This window comes from Capsicum annuum, chromosome 8 (genome assembly GCF_002878395.1).
Source record: "Capsicum annuum cultivar UCD-10X-F1 chromosome 8, UCD10Xv1.1, whole genome shotgun sequence".
Lineage (NCBI taxonomy): Eukaryota > Viridiplantae > Streptophyta > Magnoliopsida > Solanales > Solanaceae > Capsicum > Capsicum annuum.
In genome coordinates this window covers 150,096,957-150,115,331 of record NC_061118.1, presented here as the reverse complement: position 1 = coordinate 150,115,331, position 18,375 = coordinate 150,096,957, and the positions used below count along the sequence as shown (strand labels likewise).

The 18,375-nt window shown below is 34.3% G+C and overlaps 2 protein-coding genes and 1 non-coding gene across 3 annotated transcripts; 1 reads left to right on the top strand and 2 right to left on the bottom strand.

Moving 5' to 3' along the window:
• The first annotated feature begins 3,403 nt into the window (after positions 1–3,403).
• LOC107839441 (annexin D3) lies at positions 3,404–6,869 on the top strand. Its single transcript, XM_016682926.2, has 6 exons — positions 3,404–3,698; positions 3,785–3,930; positions 4,963–5,190; positions 5,358–5,570; positions 5,678–5,767; positions 6,509–6,869. The coding sequence occupies exons 1-6, from the start codon at positions 3,623–3,625 to the stop codon at positions 6,710–6,712; spliced, it is 957 nt and encodes a 318-aa protein (XP_016538412.1). The 5' UTR covers positions 3,404–3,622; the 3' UTR covers positions 6,713–6,869.
• A 94-nt stretch (positions 6,870–6,963) lies between these two features.
• LOC124886921 lies at positions 6,964–7,082 on the bottom strand. Its single transcript, XR_007044320.1, has one exon. It is a non-coding gene; the product is annotated as a U5 spliceosomal RNA (small nuclear RNA).
• A 2,058-nt stretch (positions 7,083–9,140) lies between these two features.
• On the bottom strand, positions 9,141–10,700 carry LOC107839440 (annexin D4). Its single transcript, XM_016682925.2, has 5 exons — positions 10,583–10,700; positions 10,301–10,473; positions 9,784–10,227; positions 9,627–9,698; positions 9,141–9,515 (listed from the first exon to the last, which is right to left on the bottom strand). Exons 1-5 carry the CDS (start codon positions 10,626–10,628, stop codon positions 9,303–9,305), a joined length of 948 nt encoding a protein of 315 aa, XP_016538411.2. The 5' UTR covers positions 10,629–10,700; the 3' UTR covers positions 9,141–9,302.
• Positions 10,701–18,375: the final 7,675 nt, after the last annotated feature.

Here is an 18,375-nt window from a genome sequence, read left to right as displayed (position 1 = left end):
AAATTTCGATAGGCGGTGATAACATCATTGTTGCCGGTGAAGCAAATGGGTAAAATGCTAAAATTCTTCAAAAATTTTAATAACTCAAGATTAAAATCAAACATTTTATTAGTATTCTTTATGTATAAAATAATTACGTATATTATTGATTGCTTGGGATTGAAATGGCATTATGATGGTCATGGTAATGCTCCGACGAGAATGGAGAAGACGGAGAGAAAGTAATCGTCTTCTCTGATGTATTTTTGATAAATTTTATATATAAATATCATGAGATTTTTTGTCGAAGTCCTTTATCTTCCTCAATAATTTTTTTCGTTGTTCTTCTCCGACTGAATTTTTCATTGTGTTTGAACCAAAAATTATGGACTTTATCGAAAAAAATAATGAACTTTTCAACGGAAGCCTTCATATTTTTCACTATTTTCAATTTCTTCGTTAAAGATCCTCTTTAAAAGTTTTAAGGCAAAAGATTAGAGATGCTTTCATGGAGATTTTGGAAAAGATTACTTCGTTGAAGAAGAACCCAACAGAAAAAGAGCAAAAATTTTGAAGAAGATGGGACCCACATATAAAATAAATAAAAAATTTAATTTAATTAACATTTTTTTAATTGAAAAAATAATTAATTTAATTGTATATATTAAGAAGAATCTTAGGAGTAATTAATGATATAATGACTAATGAAATAGTGACATCTGTGCAATTATGTCATTTTAAGATTTTGGTTATTCCTCTCACGCACCTTAAGAAAGGTGAATACACTTTCTCTGTCACGTCACCTTCTAAGGAGGTAATAGTTCTACTTTTTTATAATTTAGGTGTGTAATAGGTCACTATAATAATTTAGGTATGACTTTGACTTTTCTTGTATAGTTTAAGGTGTAAACAATACTTTTTACGTCTAATTAAATTAAAATATAGAGCCCATGCAAATAATTGAGGCCAAGACTTGCTAGTTTATTGCTAAAAGAAATATTATATTCTCCATCATATTTATTCTCCTCCATACTATGTCTATCGTTATCAATGAGTAGACTATTTACTTTTAAAAATGAAAATTAACCACATGCCTGCTAGGCACACCATCAGGAATAATTAGATAATATTATCTTTTTGTCTCTATTGAGATCAGTGTGAACCCTTGTTACTTAATTTGTGTAGACTTTATTGCGGTAATTGTTAAGTGACACATGCTGTTCCATCTCTAATAAAATAATACAACTATGAATTCACATCAAGAGTTGTAATTATCAAAAACATTATTAACTACTTATCTGAGCAACAAGTAATGGGCACGTCTAGGCATTTGATCAACTAAAAAATTGTGAAAAATTCATTAAATAAAGATAATAAAAGAGGTGAAAATAATATCAGATTTGGCATATCTTTCGTGGTTCACAATACCATGTGTGAAAGAGATACAACCAATACCTAATTAAGCTAGGTTTTCATTTCTATATAGTAACTTATATTTTTTTGTTTACACAATAAATAAATAAAGATTTATTGTTTGCACTTTATTTATGAACTAGTAATTATTTTCTCTTTGAAGGGTCGAGTATAGGGGCGGACCCACGTGGTATTCAGGGGTTCACCCGAATCCCTTCGGCAAAAAATTACGTTGTATATATAACGTAGAGAATCTATATTTATGTGTCTGTTAATTTTGAACAACCTAAAAATAAGGTTGTTGGATAGCCTAATGGTTCTATGTCCACTTCTTGAGTTGCTCCTTCAACTCTCAGTCTTGGGTTTGATTCCCACTACCAACGAAGGCTTCTTTTTTTAAAATATGTTTTGCTTATATTTTGTTGACATATTCACACATTTATATTTTTATTTTTTCGAACCCCTAAAATAAATTCCTGAACTCGTCACTGGTCGAGTGAACTTCCTATAATGAATCAAACTATATCCCATTCATCTAAAATAAATATCACTTATATTAATATATGAAAAAGATTGTAACTTATAACTTTTTAACATCAAAGTTTTAAAATTTAAATATTAAATTAATCTAATTAAATTTAGCTTTGAAGATTAACGCACGTCACAATTAAAATTGAACAGAGGGAGTAATAATAGAATTGGGTAAGTCAATACTCAATGTGTTGTTAAGCAGGTTGTGTTCATATTAACAAAATTATTTTCTATATATTTTATTTATCATTAAATCTATATCATACTAAGAGCAAATCCCTATCGTGGCGCAACATCAATGCATGTTACTCGTTAATATTATATTATCTTCAATTCAACCAAAAAGGAACGTGTTGGGTCAGATGATGTACTATTTTTCTCTATAATATATCTTTACATCTAAGTTCTAGATTTGATCTGATCGATAATATTATTATAATATTTAAATTAACTTATTTTTAAGTATTTTTACTTTTAACTGTTTTGATTTTTATTGTTAGGTTGCTATCTACTTTTGACTTTTAAGTCACTTAAAAAAATCTCATCCAAATACCCTAACGTGTATTGTTTAGATCATTTTATTTAAGTAATATCTGGCACAAAGATAGAAGGTGTCATAGAGAATATAATCAATTTCAATATTTTTTTCTGAATTATTTTCATATAAACGATAATTTATTTTTGTTTTATTCTTTTCAAGTGTAAAATTCAAATCGTTCACATGTACCAACCTTATTTTTGAGCTAAATATTCACACGTGAAGAATGCTTGAATAAAAGGTAATTTGTTTATGCTTATATGGCTTGACTTCTTTTGAAGATAAAAGGGAAAATATTAGGCCAAATGCATAGACACTCCTCCAATTTGATCTCAATTTTTCATTTTGACATTTTAATTCAAGTTTGTTTAATTACACTCTTTAATTCACCTTAAAATATATTATTATTTTGTCCACTCTTAACTGACTAGTAATAAATAGAAAGTTGATGAACTTCACTCAAAATAATTTGGCCAAAATATTTCTAACAATTCGTTCTTGCCAATAATCACAATCGCTAAATAGACATATTGAATTAGATATTTAGATAAAATGAGCCAGAATAGTATATTCGGCAGAAGTTGAGATTACTAGTTTTCGAAGTCTATAATTTGAATCTTAGTTCTATTAAAAAATATGTAGCCATTGAAATATAGAAGAATTGGAATTTAAATGAAAATACTATGTATAAATGATAATACTCTGATTTCGAATTGATTGTCCATGTCCAAAAAATGTGGCTATAACAATTTTAAAAATGACATTCCATATTATTTATCAAATTGAAAACAAAAAAAAGAAAGACAAATCTCACCAATAAAATAAGAATTCATGTGATGAACCAGTCGAAGTACTAAAATACATAATAGTTGTTTGATTTCATCTAGAGAAAAAGGGGCCACACGTACAACGAAGAGCAAGGAATTAGAAGAAACGAAAATACAACGTAAGGGCATTATGGTCCAAACAAAAGATAAGGGCATTAAGGGTAACTGGTAACTGACAGCTACAAAAGCTTTTTCTTTAATTTCTTTTTTGCCCCTTCTCTTCTCCGAGAGAGGGAAAAGGAAGTAACTGAAAGTGTTTGGAAAAACAGAAATCAAAACTTGCCAACTTTTGGCTGTCTTGAACAAGAAGAAGTTACAGGTGAGGAAGAGGAAAATGGGTACATTGAGAATACCAGATGTTGTCCCTTCTCCAACTGAAGACTCTCAAACTCTCATGAAATCCTTCAAAGGTATCTGAATGAGTGTTTGTAATTTGTTTTATTTTATTTGTTCGATGTTTAAAGACAGAGATTGATTAAGTGTGTTTTGTGTGTAGGACTGGGAACTAATGAGAAGTCAGTGATATCGGTGTTGGGACACAGAAATGCGAGCCAGAGGAAGAAGATCAGGGAAACCTATCAGCAACTTTACAACAGGTCCCTAGTCGATGACATCTTTTCTGAATTGTCTGGTGATTTCAGGGTATAATCTCTTCTCTTGCTTTATCTAGACCTGATCATTTTGTTCATTTGCGTAATTGACTCACGATTTGATAGCTTTAGATGAATAGAACATAAATCTCTGTAGTTCAGTTTCAATATTTAGCTTTACTGTTTTGAGGTTGAGTTCAGAATGTCGTGAAAATTACTTCTAAATTGGAATAGTTTTCTCTTTCAAGAATTAAAGTGGTAAAATGTTTGGTCATAATTTTAACAGAATGAAGATCAATTATTCACAAGTCATGAATATTGATCTTAGGCCTTAAATCTGGTGCTAGTAAACATGAATTGCCTCTTAGCAACTTTAGATTGTAAGACTGTCTATTTAAACTTGTTGCCACTTTACTAAAACGTGTAGTCTCATATATTGCTATTTTCATACTAATAATATCTCTGTCCTTCTTTTTCTTAAAATTATTTCTACTGTGTTGATGCTCAGCAATATATGGGGAGACTGCGAGATTCTTAGTTTGTCAGGAAATTTTAAATTGCTTTGTAGTGTCATCACTGCTGGCCAGATTCAGAGCTCGAGATAAAATTAGTTTGTCATACTTTTTGGACCGTTTAATTATGTACACGCAGCACTTATATAGACCATACTTTGACCTCCTCCTCTCGTTATAATCATGATGCATTTGAAAGCGGTAATAGTGATGTCCACAAATATCAACTAATTCCAAGCAAGGGGTGGATGTGCCGGGGTGGGCAGCATTCTCTCCTAGCTTTGCAGTACATTCCCTTGTCTTATGGATCTGATGTTGAGAAGCGGTCATATCTCCCGATTACTTAAACCCCAAATGAAGATTCTAGCCCTGTTACTGCAAACAGGTTTCTCTAAATGCTAGTCAAAAACCATAACGTGCAAATTTATGAGGGGCATAGCTTACCTCCTGGTGTGCTTTTAGGATGCCTATCAGACCATAATATCTTCTTCAGCAGATGTAATTTTAGTCTATATTTAAGCATGGTAATTCCCAGGTTTTCAAGTGCTAATTTTGCTTTCCCTGCATGACAGAAAGCAGTCGTCCTGTGGACATATGAGCCTTCTGAAAGAGATGCGCGACTAGCTAACGAAGCCTTGAAGTCAAGAAAGAAGACCATCACCCAATTGCAAGTGATGGTAGAGATAGCTTGTGCATCATCTCCTGATCATCTGGTTGCGGTGAGACAAGCATATCATGGCCTTTTCAACTGTTCACTTGAAGAAGATATCGCAGCAAATGTCCCTATGCCTGTTCAAAAGGTATGTACGGCCACTGTTAGTTGGGTGCATGCCAAGTACTGGAGACATCTTACCTAGATGATGATCCATTATTAGTTTAGATGCTTTCTGATGATTGCTTGCGATGTTGAGTTGTGTTACTAACTTCTAGAAGTTACTGAAATGATGTGTTGTGTGGATGTCGACAGATTCTTATTGGTCTAATCAGGTCCTACAGATATGATAAGGAATTGGTGGATCCTACCATTGCAAATAAGGAAGCTGCGATCCTTCGTGAAACAATAAGGACTAAACAGTTGGATTCAGATAACTTTCTGTTGATACTCAGCACCAGGAATGCGTATCAGCTTAGAGCAACTTTTGAGTGCTACAAGCAAAATTATGGATTCTCCATTGACCAGGTTACGGTTTTTACAAGTTGCCTGAACAACCTGCTTAATAGTGCTTCTTGCTCATTTTTCTCTTTTATGTGCATTTTATTCTATCTACTTTTATGATTCTTTTACAGGACATTAAGAGCTGTGGAAAGGGTCTGTTGGAATCTATACTGAAGGTGGTTATCTGGTGCATTGATTCGCCAGAGAAACATTTTGCTGAGGTATTACTTGCAGAAAAATATTCTTGTTTTTTTATAGTTTGGTTCAAGTATTTTCTCGTTTTTTACGCCCTTTTTCCCATGAAATTTTCCGTCAGAAAATCAGCACACCCCTACCTTATTTTACTTACATTAGTGTGCAAGCTATGCTCCTATTAAATTCTACTTCCAAGAGACTATACATTCACTCTCAAAGCTTGACCATATATTCATTTATATATGTCAATGCTATCAAATTGCATATCAATGTTCGGTTAGACTAGATTTAAATAATCATCTGTACCATAGGATGTGAAATCTCTTTATTTTTATTCTTCTGCCCCTATTAAACTGCCAAATAGGGTCCAAACTTGTGCATCCTAAAACTAGCTCGGCATACCAAAGAGTCCTAGAGAACTGGTTCATGTTTAGATCTTAATGTATCAGGTTAAATGTTACTACTAAATAGATCCAAATATGCACTCGACCAAGCTAACAACATATACACCTACCTAATTACAGGTAGGGTAGGTTACAACTTATCAAGAAGAGTACTATGTAGATAGGCATTATTTCATTAATTCAAACAGATATTTAATGTCAATGTTGTATAATTCGTGTAAACTAATGTTATACGGGCATTCTTGGATACATGAAACCAGGTGTTGCATCTTGTGTTGAAAGTATCTGTTAGATGTAACTGTGTCTCATAACTATTAGTGAAGTACATTTTATTTGTATTCTCTTGTATGTTGGAATGTCCAGGTTGTCAGAGCCTCGATTGTTGGGATTGGAACTGATGAGGATTCCCTAACTAGAGCGATTGTTACTCGAGCTGAAGTTGATATGATGAAAGTCAGGGGAGAGTATTTCATCGCGAACAAGACTAGCCTTGATAATGCAGTTATCGATGACACATCGGGTGATTACATGAAGTTCCTGATGACACTGCTTGGGGCCAAGGTCTAGCTAGCTCTCTGGACCTGAACATTGTGTTGTAGTGTTTCAGTTCCATGATTTTCCTTTGTATGCTTTGAAGATGCTATTATGAACAATAACATGTGGACTTTGTTGTGCAAAAACTAATTGTTGGAGAGTGAATTATATTTAAGTTTGTGGTTTATCACTTGCTTGAGTAGATTGCATCTTTTTACTTACAAGAAATTGCAAATATAAGCTTAGTAGTAGAAACATAGAATAATACTAACTAGTGTTGTTGGGGTCCTCCTCAAAAGAGGAAACCCCTCAAAAATTGGCGTATGCCACTAATTGCAGCGCACACACGGTATTCTTTAGTAAAAGGCGAAAGAATAGTTCGCTTTGTGCTCACTGCGTGGCTGCGTGAGTTCTATCGTTTACCTGTGTTGGACTTTTATATTCTGACAACCTTTGAATGTACAGTTGTTTATCGATGTGGTAGTCTCCTCACTTCTTATTTCTCTGCCAAACTTTTAGATACATTGCTCTCCCTTCTTCAGCTTCACCAGTCTTTCAAATAGAAACCACTCCTGTACCTTTTCTCATTTGATTAGCTTAAGATTTGGATTTCGTTTCAGTTTCTCGGTGATTCTGAAGAAATATATGCTCACAGGCTGACCGACGAGATGTCGTAAAGGATGATTTGGACTGAACATCTTGAGTTTCCTATGCAGGTTTGGTTGTTCAAATTGCATATCGTGTGGTAACTTTAAGCATAGGGGAATCAAGATTAACGTTAATGGGTTCTGAATTAGCCAATCGAAAGAAATTCATCACACAGGGGTAGGCAAGGGGAAATGACGAGGGGATTACAAGGTGGGGAATCTAATAAAAGTTCAAGTATCAAACCAACTGAGCTGCTAAGATTCCCGAAACTATAGTTCGTTTTAGTTATTGTATTCACAATTAAAAATTCATACACATTTTAACGGATCTCTTAATATGCATATAGACTGGTGTTATCTGAACATGTATCTAATATTGTAGCTCTGCCCCGACTTTAAGTTGGACTTATAATGGTATTGAGTAGTGTGAGCGACCTTGTACCTATACTCCTCTCCACTTAAATATCCGACTAAGTTCATATGGCCCCGGGCTCGTGACATAATTAATAAATCCCTCAACTTCTGTCACTTGAACTAAACCCTAGAGCCAATGCAATGATCCTATATTTCTTAATACTAATAATTTTTAGGAGTACAATATTTAGTAAAACTCCCCTAGCTCAATGCCAAATTCCTGCAGGCCATTCACTGACTCGTTATTCAAATAGGAGAGTATCGATTAAATGCTTGAATAGTTGAATATAGCAAAGGAGAAGGTAAATTTCATACATGGTCACTTAACTTTGTATCTATTAGGTAAAAGTCACTTTTCTTTCATTCATTACATCCACGGTCACTTAACTTTGTTTCTATTAGGCAAAAGTCACTTTTCTTTCGTTCATTTCATCCATGGTCATTTAACTTTACTCTGATCATCACAAAAGTCACTATGATCGGATTTTATAATAATTCCATCAGAAAAATAATGTGGAACCTTAATTAGTTCTTAATTTTAATTTAAGTGAATATATAATATATTACTCATATCTTGATCTTTTTTATATGTGCACAATCCAATTTTCCTTATGAAGTATTTAATGAAAGAATATCAATTTCTTAAAAGATTAGATTACCTAATGAAGGCTATTTTCATAAAAAAAATTTGATTGATATTTTTATGAAGCATTTCATAATATTGCATTCATCTGTCAAAAAGGTGCATCGAAAAAGAGTGATAAATAAGATAAATTCTTCAAAACACATAAAATAGAAATACATATATGATATTATTTAAAAAAAAATATATATTTTAATAATTTTATCAACTACATGTCACAATTTTAGAGGGAGAAATTTTTTTTTTTATCAACTACATGTCATAATATTAGAGAAAAAAAATAATTTACCAACATATGTCTCAACTTTAGAGGATTTTAAGAATATATAAGTATAATTTTATTTCATAAAAATATCAACCAATTTTTTTTTTAATGAAAATAGTCTTTATTGGGTAATCTAATCTATTAAGAAATTGGTATTCTCTCATTAAATAATGCATAAAGAAAATTGGGTTGTGCACATATAAAAAAGATCAAGATATGAGTAATATATTATATATTCACTTAAATTAAAACTAAGAACTTATTAAGGTTGACACATTATTTTTCTAATGTAATTATTGTAAAATCCGATCATAGTGACTTTTGTGATGGTCGGAGTAAAATCGGATGTAACTAAGTAATATTGTTTTGGTTCTTTGAGTTGTAATCTTTAGCTACTAATATGAATATAATCTGTATTTCAGTTGTTTACAAAACTCATATAGTAGAGCTCCATGTTTTTTTCAACCAAATGTCTCAGTCATACGCGTATAATCAATGAAAAGTAGAATCAAGAAGCTAAAAGTATGATGTCGAAATTACTCATTTGAAGTGGAAACACTGAAATCGTACATAATTTGAGCGAAAGACTTGAAAAGAAAAGCAAAGGGGAAACGAACATGGAATTTCAGAGATGCCAAAATCTTGGCCAAACAATTAGTCAGATTTTGAAATTATGGTGAGCAAGAAATCCCTGTAGCTTCCATTAGCAACATCTTTAATCTTTGCAGCCAGAGGAGTTCCATATTTGCTCTGGAATTCTTCTTTGATCAACTTCATATCTTCGTCGTCTGCTTTCGTAACCATGATTCGGGTCACTGAGTCTTTAGCAGATTCCTCCACATCCAATCTTAAGGACGAGATCAAAATCTACGAAACAGGAAATTGAAATTGAGAAAGGAAAAAACAAACAGACACCCAAAAAAACAAGACCATATATATACAATACACATTATTATCAGTATTGTGATTGGTATTTACATTGCTGAAGTATGCTTGAGGTGCACAAAGGCATTGAACTACTTGTTTCAAGGTCAAGTCACCATCAAGATCCTGAAGGAGAAAAAAATAAATCAAGATTATCGATCATCTTAAACTGTTAGCGCATAGAAACTACGCTCTTTTCTCTTTTTGTTACCTCGTCCAAGAAGTTGCCAGTGATTTCCTTGTAGTGGTCATAGATGGCCTTAAGACGGAGCTTGCTTCTAGTTGAGAGTATCCTCACAATCTCTTCATCTTCAACCAGCTGCTCCATCGTGTCAGCATTTTTTATTGCATTCACAAACACCATAGCCTCAGCTTTTGCAAGGTTGCTGTCAACTCGTGGCCCTTCATAACGGTGGGAACTCACAAGAGCAACTAGAAGCTTTCTTTCAGGAGTTTTGATACGGAATGCTATATCTTCCTCAATAGAGTGTTCGAAAAGGGAATGATAGGCATGTCTTGCGCCCAAAAGTTGTTGAGAAGATCGAGTGCAAGCAGTCTCGATGAGAATATGATGTTGAGATCCTTTCAATAATGCCTCGTTAAACAAACGAGCATCTCTTTCCCATGGATGCATTGTATACACCACTACAGCATCCTACAACATTTTGGTCATGATAAGAACGTACACAATATCATTTTTACAGAGATCAACTAAAATAAAAAGGCACCTTAAGACGCAAAAATTCCTGACGAAGCTGGAGGAGATGGTGATCATTCCATCTCTGGAATTGGCGTTCATCTTCTACGAATATACCAGTAGTGTGTGATCTGTAGGATTCCCTCTCATTGCGATCCCATTTCCCCAGTAATGAGATGAACAATTTCTCATCCACACCAAGTCCTATAATAGAAAAAAAAAAAAAAGTAAATACCAACTTCCTATGATAATTGAAAATACATACATATCACTTAACTATGTTTTAAGGAAAAAAAAATAAATGAAAAAGGACCTGAGAAAGCCTTTGTGAGAGCTACATATGGATCAACATCTGCCATTTTCCTGTTATTTTTGTGATTGACTTTTTTTTTTTCTTTTTGTGTTGAGAGAGTTGAGGTGTGGGACTTTGTGATTCCATTGCAGCTATATTTATACGGGGTATTAGGGGTACCTAAGTTTGATTAAAGCTGAAAAGACTGAATATGAATAGAAAAATTACTATAAAAAAATTGGCCCTGGTCTTCAAAGAACAGCTTGCAACTCCTCGCATTATTAATTAAACAAGTAGAAAAGTAGAAATTTTTAATTAGGTTAAATGTTTATGAAATCTTCTTAACTAGTTTGATAAAATGCTTGAATATCTGCATTTAATGCTTAATGTTTCGTTAGCCTTGCACGTCGTCCTAGTTTAATAAGTTACTTTATAACCTAGATATGACCCTCCCAAGTCTTTAATTAAAAAATGAAAAAGGGTCAAAGTATTTCTAAACTATTTGAAATGGATCAAAAATATCCCTCGTTAGTTTTTTGGCTCAACAATATTCATCCGTTAAATATTTAGCTCAAAAGTACCTCTCCCTCTAACAGAACTCCACCAAGCATGTCACCCGTGTAAAAAGGACCACGTGGACATGCCACATCATCGTCCACATGTAAAATCCTTTCTTTAATTTCATCAGCTCAATTTGAAACACGACCCGACCCAAAACAAAAAAAATCGATCCAAAAATAAAACAAAAAAGGGTAAAAAAAAGTTTGGACTTTCTACTAATTAAAGAAAGATTTGAATCTTGATAAATTATATCTACTTGATAAATTATTGAGAAAAAATTTCAACCAATATTCCTCCAACACTTCTTGCTACATCTTATAAAATATTGACATGATATTGCAGATGAAGAAGGCTATGTCCTTTCGGGTATCAACAGTTACCAGTAATCCCACAACTTACTGTTGTTTTTCAACATTTTTCGGGTACAAGAATCTATAATTTGACACAATAACTTCAACACTAGTTCAAGTTTAAAACAGGAACACTATGAAGGACAACAATACCCTCAACACAAGATCAATGTGATCTTTCTAAGAAGTGTGTTTTATTTTTTCAGAAATTAAGATGAAACAGAAATGTAAAGCTAAGTCCCCCGACTTCACGAAATGTCCTTAAGGAATAATTCCCTCACTGTACCCGAGGTTTTGGAATCTTCCTCCCACAATAAAATGGTTTTCAATCCAACTATAGTGGTACCTCAAATAATTGAATTCGTCGAACTCACTCAACAATTTGATTAATCACAAGGAATGTTTTGAAGACAAGAAGAGTTTATATTTCAGAAAATTTTTCATACCAAAATCTATGGATAAATGCAGGTTTATATAGCCATCAAGTTCCCCTTTCGAAAGGTAGCAATGGTTCATCCGAAAAGGTGTATCCTTTGAAAGAGTCATGTCTGTTCATTCGAAATATTGTGTCTTTTTCTGAACAGACACAACTATCTAAACAGTCACTCCTTTTCCAAAATAATATGTCTTTTCATAAAAGGTTGTGTTCCTCCATTTTTCATTCATACCAATTGAACCCAACAATCTCCTACATGAATGGGGAATGACTATTCTTTGTAAAACTTTACGGACAAATATGTGATCATCAAGCAAAAATTGATTGCATCATGATAAGTAGGTTTCCCTTTGAACTTTTCATAGTGAACATGGATCGGATGCACTTGGTCAATCGGTAGATTTGATATCTTTGAACCTTAGAGTTTTAATGTACACCTAGACAACACATGTCACACAACCAATCTTTTACCATTTATGGTTCTCATGATTTTGTTCTTTTTCAGCCATAAACACGTCCCGATTTCATGAGATCTTAGAGAATAGACCTTTACTAACATTCTCCTTGAAGCGGCTTCCACTTCGCCCTCACATAGGTGATTTCTAAACGTTCAATCCTATAGATTAAACTATTTAGTCAAATCTGCCAAATTTAGATAATCATTAAAAAACTTTTCACCTTAAGTCTTACCCTTGTTTACTAAACGTTGTCTACATCTTGAGAATAGGTTGGTATTTTTACAATGTTGAACCTGTTAGACACAACTTTGTTTGATCTCCTTGAACCTAGCTCTTGGGATCTCCAGTCTGCTAGGTAGAGTTACCGCCATGCTGACTTGTCTTAGGCGTTAAACCCATTCCCTTGGATGTTCTCTCAACTCCTTCTCTAGATTGGCCTTTTGTAAGTGAATCTGACACATTATCCTTTGACTTTACGTAGTCAACAATAATAATTCCACTAGAGAGAAGTTCTCTAACGGTATTATGTCTCCGTCTTATGTGACAAGATTTACCGTTGTACATCATGCTCCCTGCCCTACCTATCGCCACTTGGCTATCACGGTGTATACATACTGGTGTCACTGGTTTGGACCAATAAGGAATATTTTCCAAGAAATTTTGGAGCCATTCTGCTTCTTCACCGGCTTTATCTAATGCGATAAATTTAGATTCTATTATAGAGTGATACGGGACAAATGACCATCTTATCTTTTGATGACATCTTTAGAGGCCAACACATAGAGGCTTAAGACTTGGTCACCTCGAGGATACAAGAACATACATGGAGGACCCGTTTTGAGCATGCCATTACACAAATCAGTGTGTGGAAGATTGCGTGGGGGCTTACATTTGATGCCAATTTTAGACTACAAGTTTTGAAGTGTGACCCCATGATTTTGGAGCATTGAAGAAGAACCCTTCATTAAGGGTATTTTGGGGTTTGCACATGTTAAAGAAACAACCTATGACCTCCCCTTTCATTAAGGGTATTTTGGTCCATTATACTATGTAATAAGCTAGGCTATATAGTCTCTTATTAGGTCTTTTCTCTTTAGTTTTTGAATGATGAATGTATGAAACACTTGAAAATCCTCTCTATTGAGAGTAGACCACCTTAGTGTAGTCTTAGTTAGGGCTTGGAAAAGTCATCCTTAGTATAGAGCTTGGAAAAGCCAATATTGAGCTTTGCTTAGAAACGGTGGATCTTGAGGTGAGTTGATTTCCTTGGCGGTCACCGTAAGAGTGTGGTTTTGATTATTACATTCATTAGAGTTAGTGTTGAAATACACTTGGTTCTTAATCTTGTAATAATCTTGGTCTCACTATCGATCCTTTCATTATTTTGCAAATCCGTGTATTTTTGTGTTTGTCATCTTGTATCCCTTTGTGTTGCTTGTTCTTCTCACGTTAAGTGGACTATTTTGGAATCTTGGTAGGCTGTTTCTGTATCATAGAGCGAGCAATACAAGTCTGTTTGGATGATTTTCAAGAGACCGCTCCTCCACCGATAGTAAATACATATCCACTCATGAATTTTACTTCATTCGATTTGGTGATTCAATTTGCATCACTATATCCTTCAAGTACCGCAGGATATTTATTATAATGCAAAGTGTAGACTTGAGTGTATTTACGATACCCCGAAACTCTTTTCATTGCCATCCAATGAGTTATATTAGGATTACTTGTGTACTGACTCAACTTACTAATAACGCATGTTATGTCTGGTCGTGTACAGTTCATTATATATATTAAACATCCCAATACTCTTGCATACTCCAATTGTGAGTCACTTTCACCTTCATTCTTTCAAAGTGCAAAGCTCACATCCAATGTAGTTTTGCCAATACCGAATTCCATATACTTGAATTTTTCAAGTACCTTTTCGATGTAATGAGACTGTGACAATGCCAACCCTTGTGGAGTTCTATGGATTCTTATCCCTAAGATCACATCCGCAACTCCAAGGTCATTCATATCGAACTTGCTCTCGAGCATTCGTTTTGTTGCATTTATGTCTGAAATGTCTCTACTGATGATCAATATATCATCCACATATAAACACACAATGACTTGGTGATTTGGAGTGTCTTTAATATAAACACATTTATCACATTTATTAATTTTGAATCCGTTTGCTAACATGATTTGGTCAAACTTTGCATGCCATTGCATAGGTGCTTATTTTAGTCCATAAAGTGACTTAACAAGTTTACACACCTTATTTTATTTTCCTGAAATCACAAAACCCTCAGGTTGTTCCATGTAAATTTCTTCCACCAATTCTCCATTTAGGAATGTTGTTTTCACACCCATTTGATGGATTTCAAAACCATATACCACCGTCAAGGCAATTAACATTCGAATAGATGTTATCCTTGTTACAGGCGAGTATGTATCAAAGTAATCAAGGTCTTCTTTCTGTTTGAAGCCTTTTACTACAAGTCTTGCCTTGTATTTGTCAATAGTACCATTCGCTTTCATTTTCCTTTTGAAGATCCATTTAGAACCCAAAGGTTTATTTCCTGGAGAAAGATCAACAAACTCCCACATATGGTTGCTTAAGATTGAATCAATCTAACTATTGACTGCCTCTTTCCAAAAGGATAAGTCTGACGACGACATCGCTTCTTTAAAAGTTTGAGACTCTTTTTCTAAGAGAAATGTTACAAAATCTGATACAAATGAAGTTGATGTTTTTTGACGTGTAACTCAACTTGGATTCTCAATATTATTAACATTCTCCCTTTGTTTTTTTCGGGGTCCCTTCACCCCCCCCCCCCCCCCGCTAGACTGTTTGTGTCTAGTTTTATATGGATAAAAATTTTCAAAGAATTCAGCATTATCTGATTCAATTACCTTATTTTCATTAATATTCGAATGTTCAGATTTATGAACCAAAAACCAACATTTTTAACTACTTTTAGCATATTCTATGAACACGCAGTCCACTGTCTTAGGTCTTATCTTAATTCTTTTAGGCATAGTAATTTGGACCTTCGCTAGACACCCCCACAATTTGAAATATTTCAAGTGAGGTTTCCTTCCTTTCCATTTTTCATAAGGAATTGATTGTGTCTTACTATGGGGAACTCTATTGATTATTCAATTGGTTGTAAGGATAGCCTCCCCCCATAAGTTTTGCGGTAAACCTGAACTTATAAGTAAGGCATTCATCATTTTCTTCAAAGTTTGGTTTTTCCTTTCCGCAATTTCATTAGTTTAAGGTGAATACGGGGTCTTTATTTGATGGACAATTTCATTCTCTACACATATTTTGGCAAAGGGAGATTCATATTCTCCACCTCTATCACTTCTTATAGTTTTGATCTTTTTCTCTAACTAATTTTCAACTTCAGTTTTGTATTGTGTAAATGCATCTATTGCTTTATCCTTACTATTTAGCAAGTTGACATAACAATATCTAGTACAATCATCAATGAAAGTTATGAAATACTTTTTCTCATCACGTGATGGTGTTGACTTCATATCACAAATGTCAGTGTGGATTAACTCTAAGGGATTGGAATTCCTTTCAACGGACTTATACAGATGCTTAGAATATTTTGATTCCACACAAGTTTGACACTTTGATTTATTGCATTCAAAATTTGGCAAAACTTCTAAGTTAATCAGTTTTTGTAATGTTTTGTAATTAACATGGCCTAGTCGTTCATGCCACAAATTGGGAGACTCAAGTAAGTAGGAAGAATTTAAACTTTTATTGATTTCAACATTCATTACATTCATTTTGAATAGGCCCTCATTGAGGTAGCCTTTTTCGACATACACTTCTCCTTTACTAAGTTCAATTTTTCCAGAAACAAATACACATTTGAATCCGTTCTTGTTTAGAAGTGAAATAGAAATCAAGTTCTTTCGTAACTCAGGAACATACAAGACGTTATTAAGTGTCAACACTTTGCCAGAAGTCATCTTCAAGCACACTTTTCATATTCCTTTCATTTTTGTAGTAGCGGAGTTTTCCATGTAGATTTTTTCTTCTACTTGAGCCATAGCGAACGTCGAAAACAACTCCTTGATAGCACAAACATGGTGGGTGGCACCAGAATTCATCCACCATTTGCGAGAATTTCCCACCAAGTTGCATTCGAAAAGCATAGCACACAGATCATCCATTTCTTTCTTAGACTCAGCCAAATTTTCTTGGTCCTTCTTATTCACTTTCTTCGTGGCATGACAATTCGTAGACTTGTGGCCAATCTTGCCATAGTTAAAGCACTTTTCCTTGAATTTCTTCTTGGGTTGATTGATTTCATTTCCAGCTTTCTTTCCCTTTTTAGAGTTATTTTGGTCATCTTCTGTAATGTTTGCTCCACTCATTGCAGAATTGCCTCTTGACCTTCTTTCCACGGCCTTGTTATCTTCTTCAATGCGTAGTCGTACAATCAGATCTTCGACTGACTTCTCCTTACGTTTGTGTTTCAAATAGATTTTGAAGTCTTTCCACATAAGTGATAGCTTCTCTATTATTGCCACTACTTGAAACGTTTCATTCACAATCAAACCTACAATAAAATTCATGTGAATACTAAGAACATTTTTAAATTGTTCAACAATGGTATTTGTCAAAATCATACCTTCCGCTAGGAGATCATGGATAATCACTTGCAGTTCCTTCACTTGGAAAACAACAGACTTGTTGTCTATCATTTTGTACTCCAGGAATCTTGCTACAAAGAACTTCTTAGTTCCAACATCCTCCGTCTTGTACTTCCGTTCTAGCGCTCCCCATAACTCCTTTGCAGTCTTGGTTCCGCTATACACATTGTAAAGGTCATCTTGGAGACCACTCGAGATATAATTGTTGCAAAGGAAATCTGAGTGTTTCCAAGCCTCTACAATCACAAAGCATTTTTTTAAGAGGTTCCCTCGGGAACCTTTGGAGTTTCGTTAACCGTGAACCTTTGAAGACACAGAGTTGTAAGGTAGAAGAACATTTTTTGCTGCCATCTCTTGAAGTCAATACTCGTGAACCTTTCGGGTTTCTCCACTGGTGCCATTGCTTACGGAGCATTAGTACGGCTCATCGTGGCAATACTAGTTGCCGACATAGTCGTTCCAGCATCATGCATTTGACTATCAGTCGTCATTTTCTTGTCACTACAAACCCAAGCCCAACTCTACCTACTATTACTAATAAATTAACCCTACGGTTCCTACCTCACTTTTTCTACTTCAACTTTCACAATACGTAATACATCAACTGTTGCTTCTTTTGTTCTTCATTGAAAGACAGTGATACCAAACGGTATCTCCAACACCAAAACAGTCCGCAAACAGTCACAACAACACACCTAAACCTGTAACAACAAGAAAAAAATACGATACAAGAAGCAAACACAAACTTGAAACAATAAAATGATAGGTAACTTGACACAAAGAGAACACATAATGTTGCAACTAAAAAGTATATTAGACTCTAAAACCTCTGCAAAATACGTTAACAAGAACCAAGTCTAACGGTGACCGCCAAGGGAATCAACTCACCTCAAGATCCACCGTTTCCAAATAAAGAACAATATTGGCTTTTCTAAGCCCTAAGCTACAATGGCTAGTTCAAGCCCTAACTAAGAACTACACTAAGGTGGTCTACTCTCAAGAGAGAGGATTTTTAATGTCTCATATTTTCATCATTCAAAAACTAAAGAGAAAAGACATAAAATGTACTACTTATAGTATATTACAAAAGGAGACAAAAAGACTACACTATCCTTAATGACCAAGGATAGCCTTGGTGTATTGGAATACAATATGAATTGCCAAAATGCCCTTAAGGTTAAGTGACCAAAATACCCTTAGTAAAGGGAACCAAAACCGTGAACCAATAAAGGTGGTCTAAACCCGAGAGTCCTTAAGTCTTCAAGGCTTGTGGTTCTCGGTTTAACATCAATATAATCTTCTAAGCAACCTTCCATACACGGGATTGCTTTAAGTCATGCTCAA

Bases quoted from the DNA above. Each gene is read 5' to 3' on its own strand.
- LOC107839441 (XM_016682926.2), top strand. From the start codon at position 3,623: ATGGGTACATTGAGAATACCAGATGTTGTCCCTTCTCCAACTGAAGAC. The intron at 5,571-5,677 runs GTTACGGTTTTT...ATTCTTTTACAG, and splicing joins ATGGATTCTCCATTGACCAG to GACATTAAGAGCTGTGGAAA. The intron at 5,768-6,508 runs GTATTACTTGCA...TGGAATGTCCAG, and splicing joins CAGAGAAACATTTTGCTGAG to GTTGTCAGAGCCTCGATTGT.
- LOC107839440 (XM_016682925.2), bottom strand. From the start codon at position 10,628: ATGGCAGATGTTGATCCATATGTAGCTCTCACAAAGGCTTTCTCAG. The intron at 10,474-10,582 runs GTCCTTTTTCAT...TTTCTATTATAG, and splicing joins TCTCACAAAGGCTTTCTCAG to GACTTGGTGTGGATGAGAAA. The intron at 9,516-9,626 runs GTAAATACCAAT...CCTGTTTCGTAG, and splicing joins CTCAAGCATACTTCAGCAAT to ATTTTGATCTCGTCCTTAAG.